The 25,913-nt window shown below is 39.3% G+C and overlaps 1 protein-coding gene across 1 annotated transcript in view; it reads right to left on the bottom strand.

The window, feature by feature from the left end:
• Nucleotides 1-22,044: 22,044 nt before the first annotated feature.
• arid4a.S (AT-rich interaction domain 4A S homeolog) overlaps nucleotides 22,045-25,913 on the bottom strand; it is a 28,265-nt gene continuing 24,396 nt past the window's right edge. Inside the window, exon 12 of the mRNA NM_001096627.1 lies at nucleotides 22,045-22,304. Coding sequence (NP_001090096.1) covers nucleotides 22,206-22,304 — 99 coding nt within the window. The 3' untranslated portion in view covers nucleotides 22,045-22,205. The remainder of the gene's footprint in view (nucleotides 22,305-25,913) is intronic.

Raw genomic sequence — 25,913 nt, 5'->3', positions numbered from 1 at the left:
AATGGAGTCTATGAGAAGATGTTCTTCCCGTAATTTGGGGAGTTTCCAGCTAACGGATCCTATACCTGTACTACATTTGTAAATCGTGTTTACCTTCGTTTTCTTTTGGCTACTCGCTTACTGCACAGGACATTCCCTCTCTGCACATTTATAAAAGACTGAGAACCATCCTGCTTAGATCAGTTCCAAGGACTTCTACTAAATGTGTTTTATTATAGTTCACGTCTTACCTTCCCTGTCCTTCTTTTTTAACCGTTTTCGCCTTCTGTCAATTGTAGCCACTTCTGATTTCAAGGACATGTAATATTTCCTCATTTCCTGCAGCTTTTCTTGGAGGAAGATGATCTTCTCAGTGCCGCTCATGTTATCCAGCTCACCTAAGGAGAAACAAGATATGGTTGAGAAAGGAACATTCCTGTAGATCTAATGCTTCCAAACAGATAATTAGGGTAAAACTTCATAATTAGGGTAAAACTTCATAAGTGCCTTACAGCAGATTTTGTGGGTAACATTTTATGTGATCCTCCGTGCAACACCACAAGAGTTTGTAGGATGCTACAAAATCGGATTCCCCCCCCCCCAGGCTAGAATGTAAAGTTGATCAGATAAAGTCGGATGGAGTCCTGCAGCAGGTCGGGTACCCGCGGGTTAACCGCAAAAAAGCGGGCACCCTGCGGAATGATGGAAGGATTTTCAGGTGCGGATATAGATGCGGAAATTTCTTATCTTATAACATATTGTCTATATCTTAGTCCATTTAAAGTTTTACAAAACTTGTTTCTGTCCCCACTTTTGATGACGTCACGTCCGGTTTGCAGCACAGTCACTTCCTGTTTGATGGTGCTCGGCGGGTCACGGATAAGGCACTTGCGGGTCGGGTTGCAGATCAAAGTGGATAAATATGCGGGTTTGGGTATTAGAAATTGGTTCCGACTCTACTTCATGCTTTTACACCAGTCAATATATTTCAATTAAAAAAAAAAAAAAAAACATTTCAGACACCATCCGTTTTTATCTTGCCGGATGAAGACTTTTTGTATCCGTCCCATTCTATTCTGACCCATGTGACGTCACCCGACTTGTTAGATGCATTTTGACGATCCGACACTGTTCTACAAAAGCGCTTGTGGAGTTTTACCCTTAGGGTGAAATCATACAGAGCTACTTATAGCAGCTACTTGTCACGGCTACAAAACGCCAGAAAATTACACTGCCATAGACAATCCTGAGAATTGCCTCATAACATATATATACACACACTATACAATATATATGAAAAAGGGGAAAAAGCAAAGGTTACACAGTAGGTAACATATAAGCTCTGTAGTATACAATGGGATTCTTCAGAACTTATCTGTTCTCTACTGTGTATCCTGTGCTTGAATGGCTGCCCCCATGGCTACACAGCAGCTTGTTTATAAAAACTATAGTAGTACTTATCTGTTATCTACTGTGTATCCTGTGCTTGAATGGCTGCCCCCATGGCTACACAGCAGCTTGTTTATATAAACTATAGTAGTACTAATCTGTTATCTACTGTGTATCCTGTGCTTGAATGGCTGCCCCCATGGCTACACAGCAGCTTGTTTATATAAACTACAGTAGTACTTATCTGTTATCTACTGTGTATCCTGTGCTTGAATGGCTGCCCCCATGGCTACACAGCAGCTTGTTTATATAAACTATAGTAGTACTTATCTGTTATCTACTGTGTATCCTGTGCTTGAATGGCTGCCCCCATGGCTACACAGCAGCTTGTTTATATAAACTATAGTAGTACTAATCTGTTATCTACTGTGTATCCTGTGCTTGAATGGCTGCCCCCATGGCTACACAGCAGCTTGTTTATATAAACTATAGTAGTACTTATCTGTTATCTACTGTGTATCCTGTGCTTGAATGGCTGCCCCCATGGCTACACAGCAGCTTGTTTATATAAACTATAGTAGTACTTATCTGTTATCTACTGTGTATCCTGTGCTTGAATGGCTGCCCCCATGGCTACACAGCAGCTTGTTTATATAAACTATAGTAGTACTTATCTGTTATCTACTGTGTATCCTGTGCTTGAATGGCTGCCCCCATGGCTACACAGCAGCTTGTTTATATGAACTATAGTAGTACTTATCTGTTATCTACTGTGTATCCTGTGCTTGAATGGCTGCCCCCATGGCTACACAGCAGCTTGTTTATATAAACTACAGTAGTACTTATCTGTTATCTACTGTGTATCCTGTGCTTGAATGGCTGCCCCCATGGCTACACAGCAGCTTGTTTATATAAACTATAGTAGTACTTATCTGTTATCTACTGTGTATCCTGTGCTTGAATGGCTGCCCCCATGGCTACACAGCAGCTTGTTTATATAAACTATAGTAGTACTAATCTGTTATCTACTGTGTATCCTGTGCTTGAATGGCTGCCCCCATGGCTACACAGCAGCTTGTTTATATAAACTATAGTAGTACTTATCTGTTATCTACTGTGTATCCTGTGCTTGAATGGCTGCCCCCATGGCTACACAGCAGCTTGTTTATATGAACTATAGTAGTACTTATCTGTTATCTACTGTGTATCCTGTGCTTGAATGGCTGCCCCCATGGCTACACAGCAGCTTGTTTATATAAACTATAGTAGTACTTATCTGTTATCTACTGTGTATCCTGTGCTTGAATGGCTGCCCCCATGGCTACACAGCAGCTTGTTTATATGAACTATAGTAGTACTTATCTGTTATCTACTGTGTATCCTGTGCTTGAATGGCTGCCCCATGGCTACACAGCAGCTTGTTTATATAAACTATAGTAGTACTTATCTGTTATCTACTGTGTATCCTGTGCTTGTTCAGGCCTGTGGGTTTCAGGGCTGTAATACTTGCTCCAGATATAAGATGAATTGCATTTGACACTAGGATGTATTCATTCAGTGCAACAAACAACTAGACACTGCATTTAGATGGTAAATTGTTAAGATTTCAGCAAATAACTGGGGGCCTTGAGCTATTTTTGGAGCTGCCAGTTGTAATCAAAGAGAAGTTATTCCTATTGGCTTCCATCATGCTTTAAATGATTCCGGTGACAGATTAGAATGGTGAAAAAAAAAAAAAAAAGACGCATTCAATGATATATTACAGAATATAAGTCTTACTGAGCTGCAGCGTCCATTTGTACGCCCTGGGTGATGTATGCGGATGGTGTTTTTCTCGATGTTTCTCTTTTTCACCATCTTTATTATGAGGAGAGGTGATTCTGGCAGGAGATCTTATGATCTTGTGTGTTTTGGGAACACCCGGGTGTTTAATAGGAGTACATTTACTTGAGTCCAGTGTGGAAAGGTCTTCACTGTCACTGCTTTGCCCTGGCGACACATGAAAAGTATTAATGAAAAATACACCAAGAAATGTCCTCAGAGTTAAAGGGGTTGTTTACCTTTAAATTAACTATTAGTATGATGCACAGATGGATATTCGCAGAGAATTTGCAATTGGTTTTAATTTTTTATTATTTGTGGTTTTTGATTTATTTCGTTTTTTATTCAGCAGCTCTAAAGGTTGCAATTTCAGTCATCCGGTTGCTAGGGTTCAAATTACCCTAGCAACGGTGCACTGAGTTGAATAAAAGACTGGAATATGAATAGGAGAGGGACGGAATAGAAAGAAGAGAAATAAAAAGTAGCAATAACAATACATTTGTAGCCTTACAGAACATTTGTTTTTTTAAGATGGGGTCGGTGACCCTCATTTGATAGCTGGAAAGAGTCAGAAGAAGAAGGCAAATCATACAAAAACTATAAAAAATAAATAATTAGGACCAATTGAAAAGTTGCTTAGAATTGGCCTTTCTATAACACATTAAACGTTAACTTGAAGGTGAACCACCCCTTCCAAACACTTTTTTCAGTTCAGTTGTTTTCAGATTGTTCCCGAGAAATAACGATTTTTTTCGATTACTTTCCATTATATATTTTTTATTGTTTTTCCAAAATCTAAGTATAAAGTTGAATGTTGGTGTCTCTGGTGTTTGAGTCTGGCAGCTCAGTAATTCAGGTGCAGACTCTGAACTGTTACAATTTTACAACATTTAGTTGATCCATTTCTCAGCAGCATCTCTGGAGTATCAGCAACTATTGTATCAAGTCTAACAGCTGCCTGTAATGAAACTCAGAGATTCTGCTCAGCAGGGACACAGATAAGAAATGGATCAACTAAATGTATCAATTTAGAACAGTTTACAGGGTCGGCGACCCCCCCCTCCCAGAGCTGCTTTAGAAGGTGAAAAATGACACTTTACACTTCAATATTAGAAAAACGGTGACACATAGAAAATAGAAAGTCATTGGAAAAAGTCGTTATTTCTGGTGATCTATCTGAAACCAACTAGTTGTTTGAAGGTGAACCACCCCTTTAAGCATTTATGGTAATTTACTAAAACTGTGCTCAATTATCTTTACATTAATGTTCACACTCACCAATGCCGTTCTTTTCAGCTTTAGATGAAGCACTTATTCGCTTTGGTGTGCGCTTTTGTTTCTTTGCTAATGTTCCACTAAGGCCCTCATTCATCCTCTTGTGACCTGAAATAAAACATAATATGGAGTTACGACTAAAATCAGCTGCAATGATGTTCATTAACACAACTGCAGTAAAACCCTCATTTTTAAAGGCTACGGTACAAGTGGTGTTATCACCCTGAAGAACTGGGGAATTCAAAGGACCTTTAATTGGCAGTCACCAAAAGCAAGAATTACTCTCTGCTTATTGGGAGGAGAATTGCCAATTATTATATGAAAAAGTATGTGTTACCCTCTACTTATGGCAGATACTTGGGAACACCAGAGTCGAGTGTTTGAGCAGCAGTCACTATAGCTGCTATTACAGGCAAAATGTTTCCCAATGGGACATGGTGACAAATATACCCCCCTAATTCAACATGAGTTCATTCTGCCCCCCTGCACCATTAACATTTAGCTTAGGCCGGAAAAGAACCGCTGCAGTGACTTCCAGAAGATACAGTCATATGAAAACGTTTGGGAACCCCTCTTAATTCTTTGGAGTTTTGTTTATCATTGGCTGAGCTTTCCTTTTAATATATAACATGCCTTATGGAAACAGTAGTATTTCACATACCAGGCAGCTGTTATCTTGTGTTAGGGAGCTGCTATCTGGTTACCTTCCCATTGTTCTTTTTTTAGGCTGCTGGGGAGGGGGAGTGATATCACTCCAACTTGCAGTATAGCAGTAAGGCTAAGGCCACACTAGGCGATAGCGCCGCGATTTGACTCGCGGCGACTTTTCGCCGCGACTTTTAAGCCGCAATCGCTGGGGAAACTTTTGCGCTGGCGTCTATGGGGAATCGCGAAAAATCGCCAGCGTAAAAACACACGCGGCGATCTTTTCTCTACTGTCGCTACAATAGAAAAAAGATCGCCGCGTGTGTTTTTACGCTGGATTCCCCATAGACGCCAGCGCAAAAGTTTCCCCAGCGATTGCGGCTTAAAAGTCGCGGCGAAAAGTCGCCGCGAGTCAAATCGCGGCGCTATCGCCTAGTGTGGCCTTAGCCTAAAGAGTAGGGATGCACCGAATCCACTATTTTGGATTCGGCCAAACCCCCGAATCCTTGGCGAAGGATTCGGTCGAATACCGAACACTAATTTGCATATGTGAACTAGGGGTGGGAAGGGGAAACATGTTTTACTTCCGAATCTGAACCCGAATCTGAATCCTGCTGAAAAAGGCCGAATCCCGAACCGAATCCTGCATTCGGTGCATTCCTAGTAAATCGTGATTGAAGTTTATCAGAGCACAAGTCAGTCACATGACTGGGGGTAGCTGGGAAACGGACAATATGTCTAGCCCCATGTCAGATTTCAAAATTGAATATTGAAAAATCTGTTTGCTCTTTTGAAAAATGGATTTCAGTGCAGAATTCTGCTGGAGCAGCTCTATTAACTGATGGGTTTTGAAAAAAATGACGGTATCCCTTTAAGGCTGAATTTGGCTTAGCAGAAAGCAGTACCATATTTAAATAAAACGTAGTTCTTGCTTATAACAGAAAAAAAAAGTCATATAATTACCCTTTTCTGGCATTTCTGCTTCTTGTGCCGTTACACTACAATTACTCGACGTGGTGCTGGCCTCAAATCCATTTGCCGATTCGCTCTCACAAAGACATTCCTGGGATTCTTCTGCCACACTATCCACTTCAATTGTTATATCACTTTCACTTTTTATACTGTGAGACTCATCATGGCTGAGTGCAAGAGGAGAAGCCACAGAGTAATTATGAGGCTGCGTAGGTGGGAGTATAGTTTGTGCGTCTAGTTCCACCTTATCCATTACTAGGTCTTCTACCTTGTCCTTTTCATCAAAGTCGCCCAAATCCACTTCATGGCAGAGCAGGTTTTCAGGCCCAATGGTGGGCATCATCGTGTCCTGGTCCTCTCGGTAGGGCACATTAGTGATTTCATTCAGTGGCACATCTAATTCATCCGTCCTTGTGCTTTGCACGTGTTCAAGCTCAGCCGTTAAGGAGGGCATTTCCTCGTTTACATTTGGAAGCTCCTCCTCTTCATCGACGGCATTAGAGCGTTCCTGAGCTTCATTATTTTCTGCAGGTTTTTCCTGTGCGACAATGATGGGCAGTTCTGGGTCACAATCGGCACGCAGTTTCTTGTCAGGAGAAGACGGCTCTAGTGCTTTTCTTTTCATTCCTTTTTTCTCCTGTGCAAGTTGATCAGCCGGAAGTTCTGCTTCCCTTTGAGGGATGGGCAGCTCCTTACTTTGTAAAGGGGATAATGATGGAAGGTCTAACGTTTCCTCTTCCACATGAGGCTCAGCCATTGTATCTTCCTGGGTTGCTGACAAACATTCTGTGTCCTCTAAAGAAGGGTCTTTTGTTTTACTTCTCCTTCCCTTGGAATTTGGCAGATGTTCTGCCTCCTTTATTTCTTCTAGTGGTTCCGTTTGCTTTCCATAAATCGGAACGATTTGTTCACTCTCATCCACTTCTTGGTTTAACGTTTCTGCTGGCTTTGTTGGACCGTGTTCCGGATCTTTTGAAACACAAATTACTGGGGGTTCTTCCTTTACAGGACTGATTTCAACTCGGCTGAAAATGTTCTCTGGTTCTTCTGCTGGTAGAGCCTCGTCCTCCTCTTTTACTGATGCCTTTTCTGATGTTTCATCAGATTCACTTTCAGATGTGCTGGAGTCTGGAAAGGGAAAGAATAGGAGTTAGAGAGCCTGCTATTGAAATCAAAACCCCACTAGAAGAATTACTGGTAATACAAAATGTTTGAGGCTTACTTGGTACTTGGTTATAGTACTTAGTCATGTGCTTGTCACAAAACTCCCTAAACCGTGTAAAAATATAAGAAATAACGACGTACCCCTTTTATAAAATATAAGGATCAAGAAATCATACAGGAAAAAATGACATATTTTTTTATATCACTGTTTATAGAGAATTTTATACACAAAGAGAAACAAAAAGGGGATAAAACAGAGGGGGGGAGGGCATAAACTATATTAAAACTCATTAAGCAAACATTCTTTTTTAAGGAACGTTTATTAAAAAAAACAAAACAAAAACTGCATTGGATGCAATCAGTGGCGTAACTAGATATTACTGGGCCCCACAGCAAATTATTTTTCAGGCCCCCAAAATGTTTAGAGGTTGACCTGTTTCTCCAATATTTATTGAAATTGTATATGAATTAGGGCCTCATGGGGCCCCTATACCTCCTGGGCCCCCTGCAGCCGCAGGGTCTGCTTCCTCTATAGTTACGCCGCTGGATACAATAGCTGTCAAAAAGTTTAGCATCAATGACAATAGCACTTCCCATTTTAAGAGTGAACGGCGACAATAAAACCAAAATAAAATCTACAGTAGAACCCCCATTTTACATCCCCTGATTTTAAGTTTTCCCTAATTGTTGTTTTGTGGTCCCACCTATATATTATGCATAATACATTTCTATGATTTTACATTTTTCCTGGATTTTACACCATTTTTTTTCTGGTCCCCTGAAAAACATAAAATGGGGGTTCTACTGTATAACTTTTGCCCTGCACTGGTAAAACTGATCTGTTTGTTTCAGAAACACTACTATAGCTTATACAAGCAATAGGGCTAAATGGCACAGGGTAAAAAGCAGATAACAGATAAGCTCTGTAGAATATAATGGTGTTCTATAGAGTTTATCTGCTATGTAACCCGAGCCATTTCTCTTCTGAATGGCTACACAGCAGTGTATTTATATAAACTATAGTAGTGTTTCTGAAGCAAACACACGAGTTTTACCAACACAACAGTACATTTTAATTCGTTTAAACGGTTTCTTTTTTTGGTGTTACTGTTACTTTAACTACTTAAAGATAAGGGTCAGCTTTAAAGGTACGTTTTAATTTGTTTAAACGGTTTCTTTTTTTGGTGTTACTGTTGCTTTAACTACTTACAAGATAAGGGTCACCTTTAAAGGAGAACTAACACTCCCCCCCACCAAAAGCCCTCTTTCCAGGCACTGACACCCTCCCTGTGATGTGCTTTAGTGTAAAAAAACAAAAAAAAAACATTGACCCTTAAAGAGATACCGACACCAGAAATTGAACCCTTTTTTTTTTTACCTCTACCAGCACTTTGCATGCTACTTATAGTTTTGCCATAAATTATCAGCAATCAGCATGACCTATATGTAACTTTTGATGTACATTCATATTTTAAAAAGTAGTTTTTTTATTGTCAGTATCACTTTAAATGCATAGAAGTGCAGCGGAGCTCCTGGGTTTTTTTTTTTACACTAAAGCACATCACAGGGAGGGATAGGGGAGAGGGCAATGCCTGGATGTTTAGGGGTGTTTTTGGTAGGGGGGGTTAGTTCTCCTTTTTTTCTGGCTTGACAAAGGCCTGTGTAGCTCGAAACTTTAAGTAAAGTGCTGCGGTTTTCTTTGGATTCATGTAAGTTTGCCCTGGCAGGGGGTACAGCTTGCACCCGGGGCTGCAAAGAGCTTGCTCCGCTTTTGAGAGAACACATGAACTAAAGACATTGGGGGTTAGTTCTCCTTTAAGCTTGTACTTTACGCAGTATAAATTAGGGATGCACCGAATCCAGGATTCGGTTCGGGATTCGGCCAGGATTCGGCCTTTTTCAGCAGGATTCGGATTCGGCCGAATCCTTCTGTCCGGCCGAACCGAATCCTAATTTGCATATGCAAATTAGGGGTGGGGAGGGAAATTGCGTGACTTTTTGTCAGAAAACAAGGAAGTAAAAAATGTTTTCCCCTTCCCACCCCTAATTGCATATGCAAATTAGGGTTCGGATTCAGTTCGGTATTCGGCCGAATCCTTCGTGAAGGATTCGGGGGTTCGGCCGAATCCAAAAAAGTGGATTCGGTGCATCCCTAGTATAAATGCCGGGGTTACAAAATACTTACCATTTGAGAATCTGTCAGAATCGTATAATCCAGAGCTCCTCCTTGTTCTTCTTCTGGCTGATCCTATTTTACAATGGAAAATACAAGTATTGTAAATACAATGATAATCCATAGAACAAATAGTAAACATTTTATTCTTCATGATCAGTTTTATAAGTGGAAATTTACCTTCTAGTCCATTTGATAACGAGGAGCTATCTGATAAGCTGTTTCTCATACTTTTACTTGATGACTTGCCCTCGCTAGTTGGACTTTTTGGCAGACCGCACGTCATATTAGTCTGAAGAGACGACTTTAAAGGAGGACGGCCTCGTTTTGATCGCTTATCATCCTCTTTATTTTCATCATTTTCATCTTTATTCTGGCAGTAGGAAAAAAAAAAAAGCTTACATTAAGGGGCCCATTTACTTAGCTCGAGTGAAGGAAAAGATTAAAAAAAACTTCGAATTTCGAATTTTTTTTGGCTACTTCGACCTTCGAATTGAACGATTCAAACTAAAAATCGTACGAATATTCGACCATTCGATAGTCGAAGTACTGTCTCTTTAAAAAAAACTTCGACCCCCTACTTCGCCACCTAAAACCTACCGAGGTGCCATGTTAGCCTATGGGGAAGGTCCCCATTGGCTTTGTCATAATTTTTTGGTCGAAGAAAAATCGTTCGATCGATGGATTAAAATCCTTCGAATCGAACGATTCGAAGGATTTAATCGTTCGATCGAACTATTTGCGGTAAATCCTTTGACTTCGATATTCGAAGGATTTACATTCGGTAGCCGAATATTCGAACCCAATGTAAATCTGCCCCTAAGTATTTATTGTGATCTCTGTTATTTGCAAAATTAGGAACCAACATGATTATCCTTGTAGACATCTGTAAGTGGCATTGCCCTTTCACAATCAAATCAATTTAAAGGGATACTGTCATGGGGAAAAAAAAAATTCAAAATGAATCAGTTAATAGTGCTGCTCCAGCAGAATTCTGCACTGAAATCCATTTCTCAAAAGAGCAAACAGATTTTTTTATATTCAATTTTGAAATCTGACATGGGGCTAGACATATTGTCAGTTTCCCAGCTGCCCCAAGTCATGTGACTTGTGCTCTGATAAACTTCAATCACTCTTTACTGCTGTACTGCAAGTTGGAGTGATATCAACCCCCTCTCTTTTCCCCCCCAGCAGACAAACAAAAGAACAATGGGAAGGTAACCAGATAACAGCTCCCTAACACAAGATAACAGCTGCCTGGTAGATCTAAGAACAACACTCAATAGTAAAATCCAGGTCCCACTGAGACACATTCAGTTACATTGAGAAGGAAAAACAGCAGCCTGCCAGAAAGCATTTCTCTCCTAAAGTGCAGGCACAAGTCACATGACCAGGGGCAGCTGGGAAATTGACAAAATGTCTAGCCCCATGTCAGATTTCAAAATTGAATATAAAAAAATCTGTTTGCTCTTTTGAGAAATGGATTTCAGTGCAGAATTCTGCTGGAGCAGCACTATTAACTGATGTGTTTTGAAAAAAATGTTTTTTCCCAGTATCCCTTTAAATCAAGGAAACTGTGGAAGGCGCATTAAAACCTTCCAACCAGTGCAATTTCTCTCATTCTCAGTCCATACAATGCAGTACTAATTTAGTGTTACTGAAAATGAAAAAAATATATATATATATTGTCTTGTAATTACTTTTGTCATTTTCTTTTGCTTTTTCTTTAGTCCACCTTTGTCTGAAGGCCAGATGATTCTGTCAGCTTTAACCCATTCATCATATCTGCAAGAGAGTAAATTTCTGTGCTACTTAAACAAAACAACCTTTCTGTGCAGGAAGTTGCATTTTATATAAACAAAATAAACCTCAAAAGCCTCAGCTGTAGTTTATAAAATATATATTTTTTCCAGATGAGTTGTATTCACTGCCGTTATCGAAAAGAATGTAGTTTCTTAGCCCCGGATTTACAAAATCTGATTTGGAGAGATTGACTGTGATCCAATGTCATAATACCTGCCCAGGTAATCAAGGAAGTAAAGTCAAAATAAACCAAAACATTTGATTTTCTTTTTTTTTTTTTGGATTTTTCATCATTTTTTGGATTTTTCATTTTTTTCTGGATTTTCAACTGAAAACTCAGAAAACTTCCGGGTATTGCACAAAACCCAACACACTTCAAAAAATCATTGGGAATTCTCCCATTGACTTATGTGCAACCTTGACAGTTCTGAGGTGCCGGATTTTCAGATCCGGACTTTTCCATCCCCATGGTTTAATAAATTCAGAGAAATTTGTGATTTTTTTTTTTTTTTAAAAGTCTGATTTTATAAAAAGAATCACAAATTTTTTGTGATTTTTGCATTCGGAGTTAAGTAAATAACCCCCTAAGCTTACATTACCACCTTTACCATGACATTACCCTGTCTAAGCAATTCAGTTTAAAGGAGAACTAACCCCTAAAATTAATGTGGCTAAAAATGGCATATTTTATATAGTGAACTTATTGCACGAGGCTAAAGTTTCAGCTTGTCAATAGCAGCAATGATCCAGGACTTCAAACTTGTCACAGGGGGTCACCATCTTGGAAAGTGTCTGTGACACTCACATGCTCAGTGGGCTCTGATTGGCTGTTGAGAAGCTAAGCTTAGGGCTCGTCACTAATTATCCAGCAGAAAATGAGGTTGGTCTGTAATATAAACTGATGCTACAGGTTTGCTGATTATTCAATTCTGATGCTAATTGCACTGGTTTCTGTGCTGCCATGTAGTAATTATCTGTATTAATTACTAATTAGCCTTATATTGTGACATTTCTATTCTATGTGTACTGTATATTGTGAGTGGCTCCCTAAGCTCAGTAAGTGACAGCAGCACAGAGCATGTGCAGTGAATCAGCAGAAAAGAAGATGGGGAGCTACTGGGGCATCTTTGGAGACACAGATCTTTACTGCTAAAGGGCTGTGGTTGCCTTGGGCTGGTAAAGAAGCACAAAACATCATGTACAACATTTCTAGCTACTTCTTTAGTTAAGCTTTAGTTCTCCTTTAAGAATTAAAACATGAACACTTTTGAAAACTTTTTTGCCTACGTCTGTTATCTGGGGTTGGAAACAGAAATCACAGGTTTTTTACCAAACGGAGTGAAGATGAATAATGAAATGAATGTTTGGTTAGGGGGTGTATGTAGAACTGAAAGATATTGATGTGCAATGTTCACACTTACCTCACATTCCAGCCATAATAATGAACCAGGTATAATATCTCCCCTCCGTCCACTTCAGTGCTTTTTATGTTTGCTTCGTAAATTTTCTGAGTTTTCCCACGCCCATACTTTACTTTAACTTTAGTGCCAGCTAGAAAGTCTTGTTCCTTGGTGTCCTCGTTTTCTTCTTCAGTCCCTCCCTTGTGCTCAGAATCCTCTTTTCTACAAAAATAACAGCGAAGGCCAACACTCATCAATACAGTGTATGAAAAGTAACCTGCATGCTAGTAAACCTGACAAACAGAAACGTTTATTTCCAAAGTAGCTCAACACATTCACTTAAATCACGAGGGGATATTAGATTGTAAAGCCAGCACTGTGTATTTCTATGGCTGCCCATAATGGAGCTTGATTGAGTTCTAAATGGTAACAGATATTTGCATAATGATATATTTACTCATTTACCCTTCACATGGTTTTTCATCGTCTTCATCAGATTCTCTTTCAGACTCGTCTTGCTTAGTTTTCTGATCTTCTTTTGTTTGGCACTGTAAGCTTCTCCGTACTGGAGTGCTTTCATTTTCCTCTGTTTTGTTCAGGTCTTCCTCAATATCCTTGTTCTCTTTGTTGTTGTCTTTTATTTTGTCACTGTCCTCAACATCCGTTTCAACAGAAAATGCATTAAAAGCGCATCTCCTCCTCCCCTGAATGAAGAAATACATTTATTAGCTAAGTATTCAAATCGATTTAACAAAAAAAAAAAAAAAAAAGAATCTATCTTTATTCACAAATAAAACTTTCCCTACACAGAAGCCCAGGCTGTGTATGTCCCCAGAAGCTACACAGACTTCTTTGCATGAAATTATATATATATATATATAACATTTTGTCAATTTCCCAGATGTGACTTGTGCCTGCACTTTAGGAGAGAAATGCTTTCTGGCAGGCTGCTGTTTTTCCTTCTCAATGTAACTGAATGTGTCTCAGTGGGACATGGGTTTTTACTATTGAGTGTTGTTCTTAGATCTACCAGGCAGCTGTTATCTTGTGTTAGGGAGCTGTTATCTGGTTACCTTCCCATTGTTCTTTTGTTTGGCTGCTGGGGGGGGGGGAAAGGGAGGGGGTGATATCACTCCAACTTGCAGTACAGCAGTAAAGAGTGATTGAAGTTTATCAGAGCACAAGTCACATGACTTGGGGCAGCTGGGAAATTGACAATATGTCTAGCCCCATGTCAGATTTCAAAATTGAATATAAAAAAATCTGTTTGATCTTTTGAGAAATGGATTTCAGTGCAGAATTCTGCTGGAGCAGCACTATTAACTGATTCATTTTGAAAACATTGTTTTTCCCATGACAGTATCCCTTTAAATGTACTGTGCCTTTAAAATGTTGCATGCTCCAAATAACTCATTTTATTTTCATGGTAGGCCTAATTTACAGATAGTGAATGGTTGAAAATGTACATCTATGGCTAAGAAGTGATCATACCCTTGGTGATATAATTTCAGTCTCTTCTTTTTCATATTCACCGCTAGAGTCCGATTCATCTTCCTCATTCATTTTTGCATCGTATAAAGGTGATGATGGCTCTTTTTTCTCACTGCTCTCCATTGGTTCCTCTTCTTCCACTTGAATCTCTTTTACTGGTATAGGATCATTATGGTGAATAGTCCTAAACTGAATACTTGCAGAACGACAGTACTCCTCAAACCCATACAGATACCTTCAATGAAATTGCAGGAAAGGAAAAATTATTAAAATGCCTCTGATTTTATGAAGTCATAATCAGTGTTTTTGCAGTAGATATTGGCTACCTCATTATTTCTATTTAAGTGGGGTTTTTTTTGTGCCGAGACAATAAGCTATATGGTCTTTCTCTCCCCAAAGATAACTCTTTTTTTTCCCGCTTAGTTAGGACTGACGCATGGACACTGCCTTGATTGGGCGCGTCAGCTTATGCATACTTTGTACAAACTTTGTAACTAAAACTGTCTCTTTTTTACTAGATGTTACAGCTAAATTGTGCAAAAACTATTTTTCCCAGGGGGCTATATATTGGAGTACTGGGGTTAAATTGTTCAGTGTGTGTATATAGTGAATTAAGTACCCCCTCTTGTAAAATGTAAGGATATTACAAGTTACCGAGGAGTTTCATGAAGGCCGAGTGTTTTTATACGGTTCATGGAACCCGAGGTAACTTCTAATATACTCATTTTGCAACTGGGGGTACTTTATTTTTTATAATACACAAATTTCAGTGAGTCATGTGACAGAAATGACATCAGAACTCACCGTTTATAAGGATATAATTTACAAGATATTCATGGCTTTTGTGTATTATATATATATATATATATATATATATATATATATATATATATATATATATATATATATATATATATATATATATCATAAAATAAATATATATATATATATATATATATATATATATATATATATATATATATATATATATATATATATATATATATATATATATATATATATATATATATATATATTCATGTGTGTGTGCCAGAATCATATATAAAGAATATTTATTAGTTTGGCTTGAAATATTCAAACCTGCAAACTATATAGGAAACAAATTCTAGCAGTCACATTTATCCTGGTGCACACGTTTAGTGATCAGCCTCTTACATAAATTGCTCATTTCTCTCCTCACTCTATCAAGTAACACTGAGGGGCTGATTCACTAACACAGGCACTAAGCTGCAGTGCAGTTCCCTATAGCAACCAGTCCGTCAGCCACTCACAAAACCCGTGAATACTTACTTTTTGTATGCAGTTTTCACATTATAAGATGCCGCTGAATTTAATATGGGAATGCCAAGGTCCATATAAATTTGCTTCCACACAGCACCGCTTTCAATCTGCAAAAATGAACCAGACACAAATTAAAATGGATTCTGTACCATCACTAGGGCTGCCACCCAGCCAGTATATTACTGGCCTAGCCGGTAAAACACCTGCCAAGGCCAGTATTACAAATTTACTGGCAATGTAGCTGCCGGTAAATTAGTAATACCCCTAAAAAAGGCCCTTGTCCCACCCCCAATCCGATCAAAACTTAAGCTTGGCCATAGACGCAACGATCCGATCGTACGAATCGTGGATTCGTTCGATTTTCGGACCATGTGTGGAGAGTCCCGACATTTTTCGTCCGTCAGAGATCGGTCGTTTGGTCGATCGGACAGTTTAGAAAATTTCTGTCGCCTGCCGATAATATCTCTGCGTGTATTGCCGATCGTACGATTTTCAGAGGGAGACTGTCACTAGTGTTGTCAGACATAAGTATCGTACGATTGCTGTCAGGGGCAGAACATTGGGTGATCTTTTCTTATTTGATCGGAATGGTAAAGACTTTGATCTGAATGGTTAGTGGAGGGTCGGAATATGGGAAAGTCCAATCGTACGTTGATTCATACGATCGGATCTTTGCATCTATGGCCAGCTTTACTCTTTTAGATGCCTTCTGCCCATCGTGCCTTGGCTCCACCCCTTTGACATCACAACCCGCCCCTTTTGTTCCTGCCCCACCACTGGCCAGTGAAAATTTTTGTAAAAAGTTGGCAACCCTAACTAGGGATGCACCGAATCCACTATTTGTTTGCAAAAGATTTCGCCGAATACTGAACTGAATCCGAATCCTAATTTGCATATGCAAATTAGGGGTGGGAAGAGGAAACCATTTTTACTTCCTTGTTTTGTGACAAAAAGTCATGTGATTTCCCTCCTGCCCCAAATTTTCATATGCAAATTAGGATTTAGATTCGGTTCGGCCGGGCAGAAGGATTCAGCTGAATCCGAATCCTGCTAAAAAAGCCGAATCCCTAACCCTAACCATCACCAATGCCACTTTCCTTTGTTAAATGGAGACGTTATACTTACATTGTCACAGCCTCCTTGCTGGTATACAAGTCTAAAAAGATTGAAGAGATTCAGATCCTTGTAGCCCAAAACTGGCGGCTTATTGATTGGAGTTCCTGTCACACATTATAGGGAAGGGGAGAAGGTCCCATGAATTATGCATTAAAATAAAATGTAACAAAATCACTGGAGTATCAGATGGATAAGGTTTTGATATAAAGATTCCACACTGAAATAGAACACCTTCAGCGTGGCAGAAATCCAGAACTCGTCTTAACATATTCAATGTATTTAAAAACAACCCAAAATGTGCGTCTCAACTACTAAACGATACCGTCACCTTAATTTGACGATGACAATGAGGATGAATGCGGGATATCTGCCAAACCGAAGAAAGGAAATAAAACAGATGCAAGTTGAACTGCATATATCAGAAAGCCTGTCTAGCTGCATGTGAAATAAAATCAAAATAATCATGTCATTTCCGGCTACAGGTTTTTGAGGAATAGCTGAGAAGGAGGTAACATTAAAAAAAAAACAAACAAAAAACCTTGTGTGTATGAAAGCAGAACGTAATGCTTTTTACATTTTTGGACTTGCTTTTAAAAAGAGAAAGAAGTGATGAAGGCAGGAGCTGCGATTACACAAGAACAGTTGCCTCCCCAAAATGATGAGGTAGTTGAAAAAACCAAAAAAAAAAAAACCTTAGGCCCCACACAGACCGACCAAACTTACAGAACGAGTCAGTGCCCTGGGGAGGAGAGCACCCCTGTGGCATGTGCCCTTGGTCAGGTCAGTGGGTGAGGGACAGCCTACAGTCTGATGCCTGGAGGCAGCCGCTGCAAAAGTAGAGAAACCAGAATCAGCTTCATAAGTGGTCCCCCTAATCGTTTCATGAAACACAGCAGGAAAAGCTCACACCCCTAGTAATGGACAGAGATTTCTCATGCGACTTTTTAAGTTAAAGGGGTTGTTCACCTTTCAGATAACCGTCAGTATGATGTAGAGAGGGATATTCTGAGACAATTTGCAATTGGTTTTCATTTTTTATTATTTGTGGTTTTTGACTTATTTAGCTTTTTATTCAGCAGCTCTTCATTTTGCATTTCAAGCAATCAGGTAACTAGGGTCCAAATTCCCCTAGCAACCATGCATTGATTTGAATAAGAGACTGGAATATGAATAGGAGAGAGTCCGAATAGAAATAGGAGTAATAATAATTACAATACATTTGTAGCCTTACAGAGCATTTGCTCTTTAGAAGGGGTCAGCGACGCCCATTTGAAAGCTTCAGAAGAGTCAGAAGAAAAAGGCAAATAACTATAAAATTATACAAAATAAATAATGAAAACCAATTGAAAAGTTGCTTAGAATAATAAAAGTTAACTGAAAGGTGAACCACCCTTTAAAACAAACTTTTTTCAGTTCAGTTGGTTTCAGACAGTTCACCAGATAGAAAGACCTTTTCCAATTACTTTCTATTTGTGACAGTGTTTCTAATATTAAAGTGAAAAGTGTCATTTTCACCTTCAACAGCAGCTCTGGGAGGGGGTCGCCGACTGTTCTAAATTGATAGATTTAGTTGATCCATTTCTGCTGAGCAGAATCCCAGAGTTTCATTAAAGGCAGCTGTTAAAATGAGTGGATACATTTCTCGGCATTATCTGTGGAATATCAGCAACTATTGTATCTGTTCTAGCAACTAAATGTAACAGTTCAGATGCTCCGGGATCATTGAGCTGCCAGATTGAAACCCAGAGAAATCCCAAAAACTTGAATTTTGGGAAAACAGTAAAAAATAAAACGGAAAGCAGTTGGAAAAAAGTCTTTGTTTATGGTGAACAATCTGAAAACAACTGTATAGAAGGTGAACGACCCCTTTAGGGTCAGAGCAGATTCAGGGAGATTAATCAGCAGGAGACAGCTCCATTTCTTCGGGGCGACTAATCTCCCCGAACTGCGTCCCCTGCCTTCCCACGGGCTAAAATGCAAATTGCTGTCGGGATGGCACTCAGCATGATTCGTTTTCCGAAGTCGTGCAAATTTTAGGCAACTTCAAAAAACGAAACACACAGAGTGCTATCCTGACATCGATTTGCATTTTAGCCGGTGGGAAGGCAGTTGGGGGAGATTAGTCGCCCATTGGAAGAAGAGATTTGTCGCTGGGCGACTAATCTCCCTGAATCTGCCTGTGTGTCCTGACCCTTAAAGGCTCATACCCAAAACCTCCAAGTATACCGTCACTCCACAAACAAACCAAACTGTAACACTGGTGCAAGAGTTACAAAAACAATGTGCCCATCCAGCCAGTTAATGATACCCATGTAAAGAAAAAGCCTCACATTCTGAAACAGGATCTTTTTATAAATATTTATCCCAAAGAAGCAACATGTGGCTGAACTAGTTAACCTATTTGCCTTCCATGATATTTAAATAACATTCATCCAGCCCTTAATATGCACCAATATAACATAGTTGCTACTATAAATATAGAATACACAAAAGCCATGAATATCTTATAAATGATATCCTTATGAACGGTGAGTTCTGATGTCATCAGTTATAAACGGTGAGTAGTGATGTCATTTCTGTCACATGACTCACTGAAACTTGTGTATTATAATAAATAAAGTACCCCGTGTAGCAAAATATGAGGATATTAGAAGTGACCTCGGAGTTCCATGACCTGTATAAAAACACTCGGCCTTGTATTTTTATATGGTCATGAAACTCCTCCGTAACTTATAATATCCTTATAATACACAAAAGCCATGAATATCGTGTAAATTATATCCTTATAAACGGTGAGTAGTGATGTCATCAGTTATAAACGGTGAGTTCTGATGTCATTTCTGTCACATGACTCACTAAAATGTGTGTATTATGATAAATAAAGTATCCCCAGTTGTAAAATATGAGGATATTAGAAGTTACTCGGAGTTCCATGACCTGTATAAAAACACTCGGCCTTCGGCCTCGTACTTTTATATGATCATGAAACTCCTCGGTAACTAATAATATCCTTATATTTTACAAGAGGGGGTACTTTATTCACTATATAAAATCATTTGTTCTCCAAAATATAGATGAAATGCAGAGTTGGAGCAATTTTAGCAAAATAAGAAATATATAGTAGAGTAATTCATAGCATCTCTGTATTTTACAAGCATACGTAGGCTTTTTTTTGCCCTTCCATAGATAAACTTTAAATTCCCCTGAATTGGGGGAAAATCTACTTGAATTGGGTTTAGATTAGGGAATATGACCATGACTATGACAGTTTCATGCTCTGCTCATAGTACTGGATCTGAAAAAAACACATAGAGATTGTTTCTGTGGCTGCTATACCTGGAATTTCCCTTTACAGGCAAGTTTGAAGCATTCTTAAATAAAGGAATTAAAACATTAAAGGAGAAGGTAGTGGTTGAGCCTTAGGCAAATCAGAGACTGCTTGGATAGCATCACTTTCATAGAGGAAAAACGGTGAAAATTTAAAAAATATTCTAAAACCAGATAAGTGTGTGTGTGGGGGGGGGGCTCCCAAACTGTATCCATACAGTAAGCAGTTTTTAATTAAAATCAAGTAGGTAGGCTTAGGCAGGACCCTTATGGCTAACAAACTGACAAACGAGTACACAAAGTAATGTTACATGGAGGTGACCAGGGCTGTGATTGCCAAATAGTTTGGCCTATCAGTACAATTGCTGACTGTGCCAATACTTTATTATGACTTCAGTGTTTTGCACAATGTAGAATTGTTCCTTTTTTTGAAAAGTTACCAGTTAAAAGAGAAGGCTAACTGAAATTAGCTTTAGTAGTAGGGATGCACTGAATCAACTATTTGGGATTCGGCTGAATGCCTGAATCCTTAGTGAAAGATTCGGCCAAATACCGAACCGAATCCTAATATGCATATGTAAATTAAGGGCAGGAAAGGAAAAAGTGGAAAACAATTCTTTTGTGACAATGTAATTTCCTACCTGCCCCTAATTTACATATGCAAATTAGGATTTGGTTCGGCCGAATCCCAAACCGAATCCTGGATTTGGTGCATCCTTAATTAGTAGCCTGGATAAGTGTATGCACACAGAAAGAGCTGCATGTGCACGTCTACTTTCAGTATTAAGGAGGCCATAGACGTAGCAATTACGATTTTTTTTGGAAAGATGTTTCCAAGAAAGATCGTTCATTTCCAATACACACGTGTAGAGCTGAATCGGCACATATACAGTAGAAACAATAGAATTCTACCTGTATCAGACAATTCAGCACAAACAGTGGGCGATGTTCGGGTGCCTTCAAAGGTGGCCAAGCAAAATTTGCTGCCTGGACTGATCAATGAGCCGACCAATATCCAAGTCTTCTGCAGATATTGGTCGGCTTGTCTCCCGCCATACACAGACTGGATATCGTACAAACATTTTTTGTACGATATCTGTGCATCTATGGCCACCTTTACTATATTATATTTTGAGCTTAGCCTCCTATACAGCCCCCCTTACAGTGCTTGTTGCACTGCATAGAAGGAAGAAAAGTGCCCCGCCTCTATATTTAATGTCTACACTAGGGATGCACCGAATCCACTTTTTTGGATTCGGCCGAACCCCCGAATCCTTCACGAAGGATTCGGCCGAATACCGAACTGAATCCGAACCCTAATTTGCATATGCAATTAGGGGTGGGAAGGGGAAAACATTTTTTACTTCCTTGTTTTCTGACAAAAAGTCACGCAATTTCCCTCCCCGCCCCTAATTTACATATGCAAATTAGGATTCGGTTCGGCCGGACAGAAGGATTCGGCCGAATCCGAATCCTGCTGAAAAAGGCCGAATCCTGAACCGAATCCTGGATTCGGTGCATCCCTAGTCTACACACTGGGGGTCATTTATCAACACTTAGCAAATTCGCCCGGGGCAGTAACCCATGGCAACCAATCAGATTGCTGCATTCATTGTTCTACTTGCAGCTGGCTTTAAAAAGCTAATTTCTTATTGGTTGCTATAGGTAACTGCCCATGGGCTAATTTGCCCAGTGTTGATAAATGAGCCCTAATAACCTTTAAAAAGTAACCTAATCTATCAGGAACAAGTCCTTCAAAGTTCATTAAAGCAACACCAATACGAAAATTGTTAATTTTACCGGATACATGACCTGTTAATGTAAAATAAAGTGTCAGAAAATCCCTTTTTTAAAATTTTAGTTTGATATAAGCTAAGTGGTGTTCAGCCATCTTACATGTGTTGCCTAATGACTATGGCACATGGGGTGCATTACCTGCCATTGCTTTTCAAGTGCCATAGAAACACCAGTGCAACTTGTCATTTATGTAGGTGGAATCCGTCTGTAACCATTAAGGACAGGCAGACTCCATTTAAGTCGATTAACGGCCATGTTGGAGCACTTCTCCAGCAGTGGATAACATATCCTGTAAACTGGAGGCCTAAACAAATGGGAGATTTAGATTATATATTAGCGGACTCCAGATGACCCTACCATAAACCAGAACACAAATGTGACTTCAAGAAATACGTTTTTTCCACAAATTTAATGAACTTTATATATCAACGCTTTTATGGCATTCCATGATGATGTTGCGTCTTTAATGCAGCTGTTTTACCAATGTTACTAATAGAAACAAGACTCGTGTGAAGTTGTGCTCACTGTCATTTACACTTGACTCGATGTATTTAAATCATTCGCGTTATAACTTTACCTCTGTCTTCCATAAACTTGTAGAGCTGCTGAAGGAAGTTGTCTCTCTCTGCTGGATCTGCCTCCTCTTCAAGCTGAAAAAAATGTTCCAGACAAGATATTACAATCTAACACACACACAGTCGTCATGTACGAAAAGCCAGCAGAAAGGGATACTGTCATGTTTTTTTCAAAACACATCAGTTAATAGTGCTGCTCCAGCAGAATTCTGCACTGAAATCCATTTCTCAAAAGAGCAAACAGATTTTTTTATATTCAATTTTGAAATCTGACATGGGGCTAGACATATTGTCAGTTTCCCAGCTGCCCCCAGTCATGTGACTTGTGCTCTGATAAACTTCAGTCACTCTTTACTGCTGTACTGCAAGTTGGAGTGATATCCCACCCCTCCCCCTCCCCAGCAGCCAAACAAAAGAACAATGGGAAGGTTACCAGATAGCAGCTCCCCAACACAAGATAACAGCTGCCTGGTAGATCTAAGAACAACACTCAATAGTAAAAACCCATGTCCCACTGAGACACATTCAGTTACATTGAGAAGGAAAAAAAGCAGCCTGCCAAAAAGCATTTCTCTCCTAAAGTGCAGGCACAAATCACATGACCAGGGGCAGCTGGGAAATTAACAATATGTATAGCCCCATGTCAGATTTCAAAATTGAATATAAAAAAATCTGTTTGCTCTTTTGAGAAATGGATTTCAGTGCAGAATTCTGCTGGAGCAACACTATTAACTGATATGTTTTGGAAAAAACATGTTTTTCCATGACAGTGTCCCTTTAACAATACCATAACAGCAAAAGTCAGTGTTTCATTAACCCAGGACTCTTGAAAGACAATCTGCAATCCTATGATGAAAATCAGTAATGGTGTGACTTGAGGCATAACCATGGAAAAGGGAGCTGTCTGCTGACCACCAATGAATTTCTTTGTGCCCAATATCCACAGTCTGACAGTTGTAATTATTGGCAGTTTCTTCTTCACTTTAATCAGTAGCCAGGCAATCTCCTTGGGAGACAACCTGCCTGTTGAATGAGTGAAGGAGAAGGTAACAAACTGCCTCCCCCATCATATTGATGTTAATATAATTAACATTCTCAGTGTAGGCAGCCATTGTCTGATACCTAGTCTAACTGGGAGGAAGGAACAACAGCTATAAGGGAAAGCTCAGTATAATATATTTCCCACAGACGATTAATGAATGTAAGCACCTGAATGTTTGTGAAAGCTTTTTTGGAGAAAAAAAATGTAGATATGGCTGGTGGGAAAGCAATGGATAATACGGATGCACCAAATTTAGGATTCGGTTCGGGATTCAGATTCGTCCGAATGGGGGAGGGAAATCTCATGCCTTTTTGTCACAAAACAAGGAAGTAAAAAAACTTTCCCCTTCCCACCCTTGATTTGCATATGTAAATTAGGATTTGAATTCAGTTCGGTATTTGCCGAATCTTTCACGGAGGATTCAACAGTTGGGCCGAATCCAAAATAGTGGATTCGGTGCATCCCTAAATTGGATAATGCATAAAATGCACTTTTATGGGCAATGTTTTTCAATAATGTTTTATATTATGCAGTTTTGTGGGCAATCATATGTTCAATATAATGCACTTATATGGAGCCATTTTATCGCCTGCTGATGGTATGTAATGTAAAAGGGGCACTTATATCGGGTATTGAATAAATGAGCCCCAGTGTTCTTGTGAACACAAATGTGAATAGAAAATGTTTAGGATTGGCAGGTTACAATGCAAATGATTATTATTACCATTGTTATTATTATTAAAATAAAAATGAAATTAAAAAAAAAATAATAGACGAAGACAGAGGGATTCTTAGATTATATATATAAATAATCAGTTATAATTAAGAAGTATATTCTAGTGTAGAATATAGCACTGGATCCCTAACATTTGAGAAAAATGTTGGGTCCTTAAAGGGGACCCGTCACCCAAAAAAATTATTTCAAATCCTATTTTATCATGTTAGTCAAGCAAAATGAACTTTAATTACACAATATAAATTATGTTTCCATCAGTCTGGGAATTCATAATTAAAGCAAGTAGGCAGGAGCCATTTTGTGGACACTGTTATTAAGACAAGACTTGTATCATCTCAGAATCTTGTTTGTGCACCAGAATGGGGGACCTGATGTCCATCCCCCTGTCCTGGTTACACAATTAAATGGTGAAGAGAACGGGGGAATGTGGGGAGAGCAGTGACATGTAGGAAGTGCTGAATGGAAAGTGAAAGTAATTGCCTGAGGCATAGAGGAGGGGCAGACAATATTTGATTGACAGCTGAGATTTTTAAATGATCTTACAACAGCTATGAATGCTTTAATAAAAAAAAAATTGGATTTCATATTTAATTTGAAAAGGACTTGTATTATACAGTTTTTTGGGTCTGGGTGACAGGTCCACTTTAAGGACTACCACCACCAGCATCCCACAAGAGACAGGTAAAAGTAAGTCGCCATGTATAATTTGATATGATGATTGTGAAAAAAAGACCACACACCAATGTACAGGCAGATTGAGTTACAGAGAGTCCATTTTCTGTAAAAGAATCCTGAAAACAGTTCAGTTAAAACAAATAGATCCATCTCCATTTGAAGTCTTATTCCTATATATACGGTAGCTCTTTAGCTGCTGTATATCAGATCCTTAATAGATTAGAAGTACAGGTATAAGGAGTATCCAAAAAGCAAGAATGGCATTTCCCATATGGTGGTTTTTAACCAAATTATTTTTGGGGGTTTTTTCTCTGTGCCTCTTTCAGTACTGTTTGCAGCAGAACCACGATTCAAAAATATTGACCGGAACGCACTATGGGGCAAATTCACTAAGATTCGTAGTTGCACCAGCGTCCACTTTGCCGCACTTCGCCAGGCGTATTTTCGCCAGCGCTACGCAAATTCACTAAAATCCGAAGTTGCGCTCAGGGGAAGCGCAAGGTTGTGAAGTTGCGCTAGCGTTAATTCGCCATGCAAAGCGAAGTTACGCTAGCGATGCTTAATTTGCATACCGCGCCAAGTTGAAGTTACAATGGAGGAATATGTAGCAGCACTACACAAGCCTGGGAAACCTTCAAAACAGCAAATAAAATGTTTATTTTGCCCTACACATGTGCCCACTGTATAGTTAAGTTGCCATGAGTTAGGAAATGTAGGGGGGAAGGAGGGGAGCCCCAAAAAAAATTTAGATCTTTTTTAGTCTATCACCCATAAAAAAAAAAAGAAAAAACGCCAGCGTTTTTTGGGACTTAGAAAAAATTTGAACATTTTTTGAAACAATCCCTATCTACTCTATTGCACTTCGCCTGGTCTGAGTTGGTGGAGGAAGTCTGGCGTAAAAGGTAGCGTTCAGAAAAATTCGCGCGGCAGTGAATTTGCGTAGTTACGTCCGTTGCGCAAATTCGCCAGGCGTAAGGGTGCGAAGTAACACTAGCGAATTTACGCCAGCGCCCGGCGAATTAATGAAAATGCGCTACGCTGCCGAATTAACGCTAGCATTAGGCGCTTCGTCCTTTAGTGAATTTGCCCCTATACCTCAAGGAAAATTGACGAGGGGCCGAACGCACACAAAAAATCCTCCAATATATCCGTGCTTAAGATATATCCCTGTTACAATCTTCTAGCAAACGCCGCCTTAACTTGGTGAAGAAACCACAGTGCATTATGGGAA

Source organism: Xenopus laevis, chromosome 8S, assembly GCF_017654675.1.
Source record: "Xenopus laevis strain J_2021 chromosome 8S, Xenopus_laevis_v10.1, whole genome shotgun sequence".
Classification (NCBI taxonomy): domain Eukaryota; kingdom Metazoa; phylum Chordata; class Amphibia; order Anura; family Pipidae; genus Xenopus; species Xenopus laevis.
The sequence above is the reverse complement of the archived record's forward strand: the minus strand, read 5'-3'. Positions and strand labels throughout refer to the sequence as shown.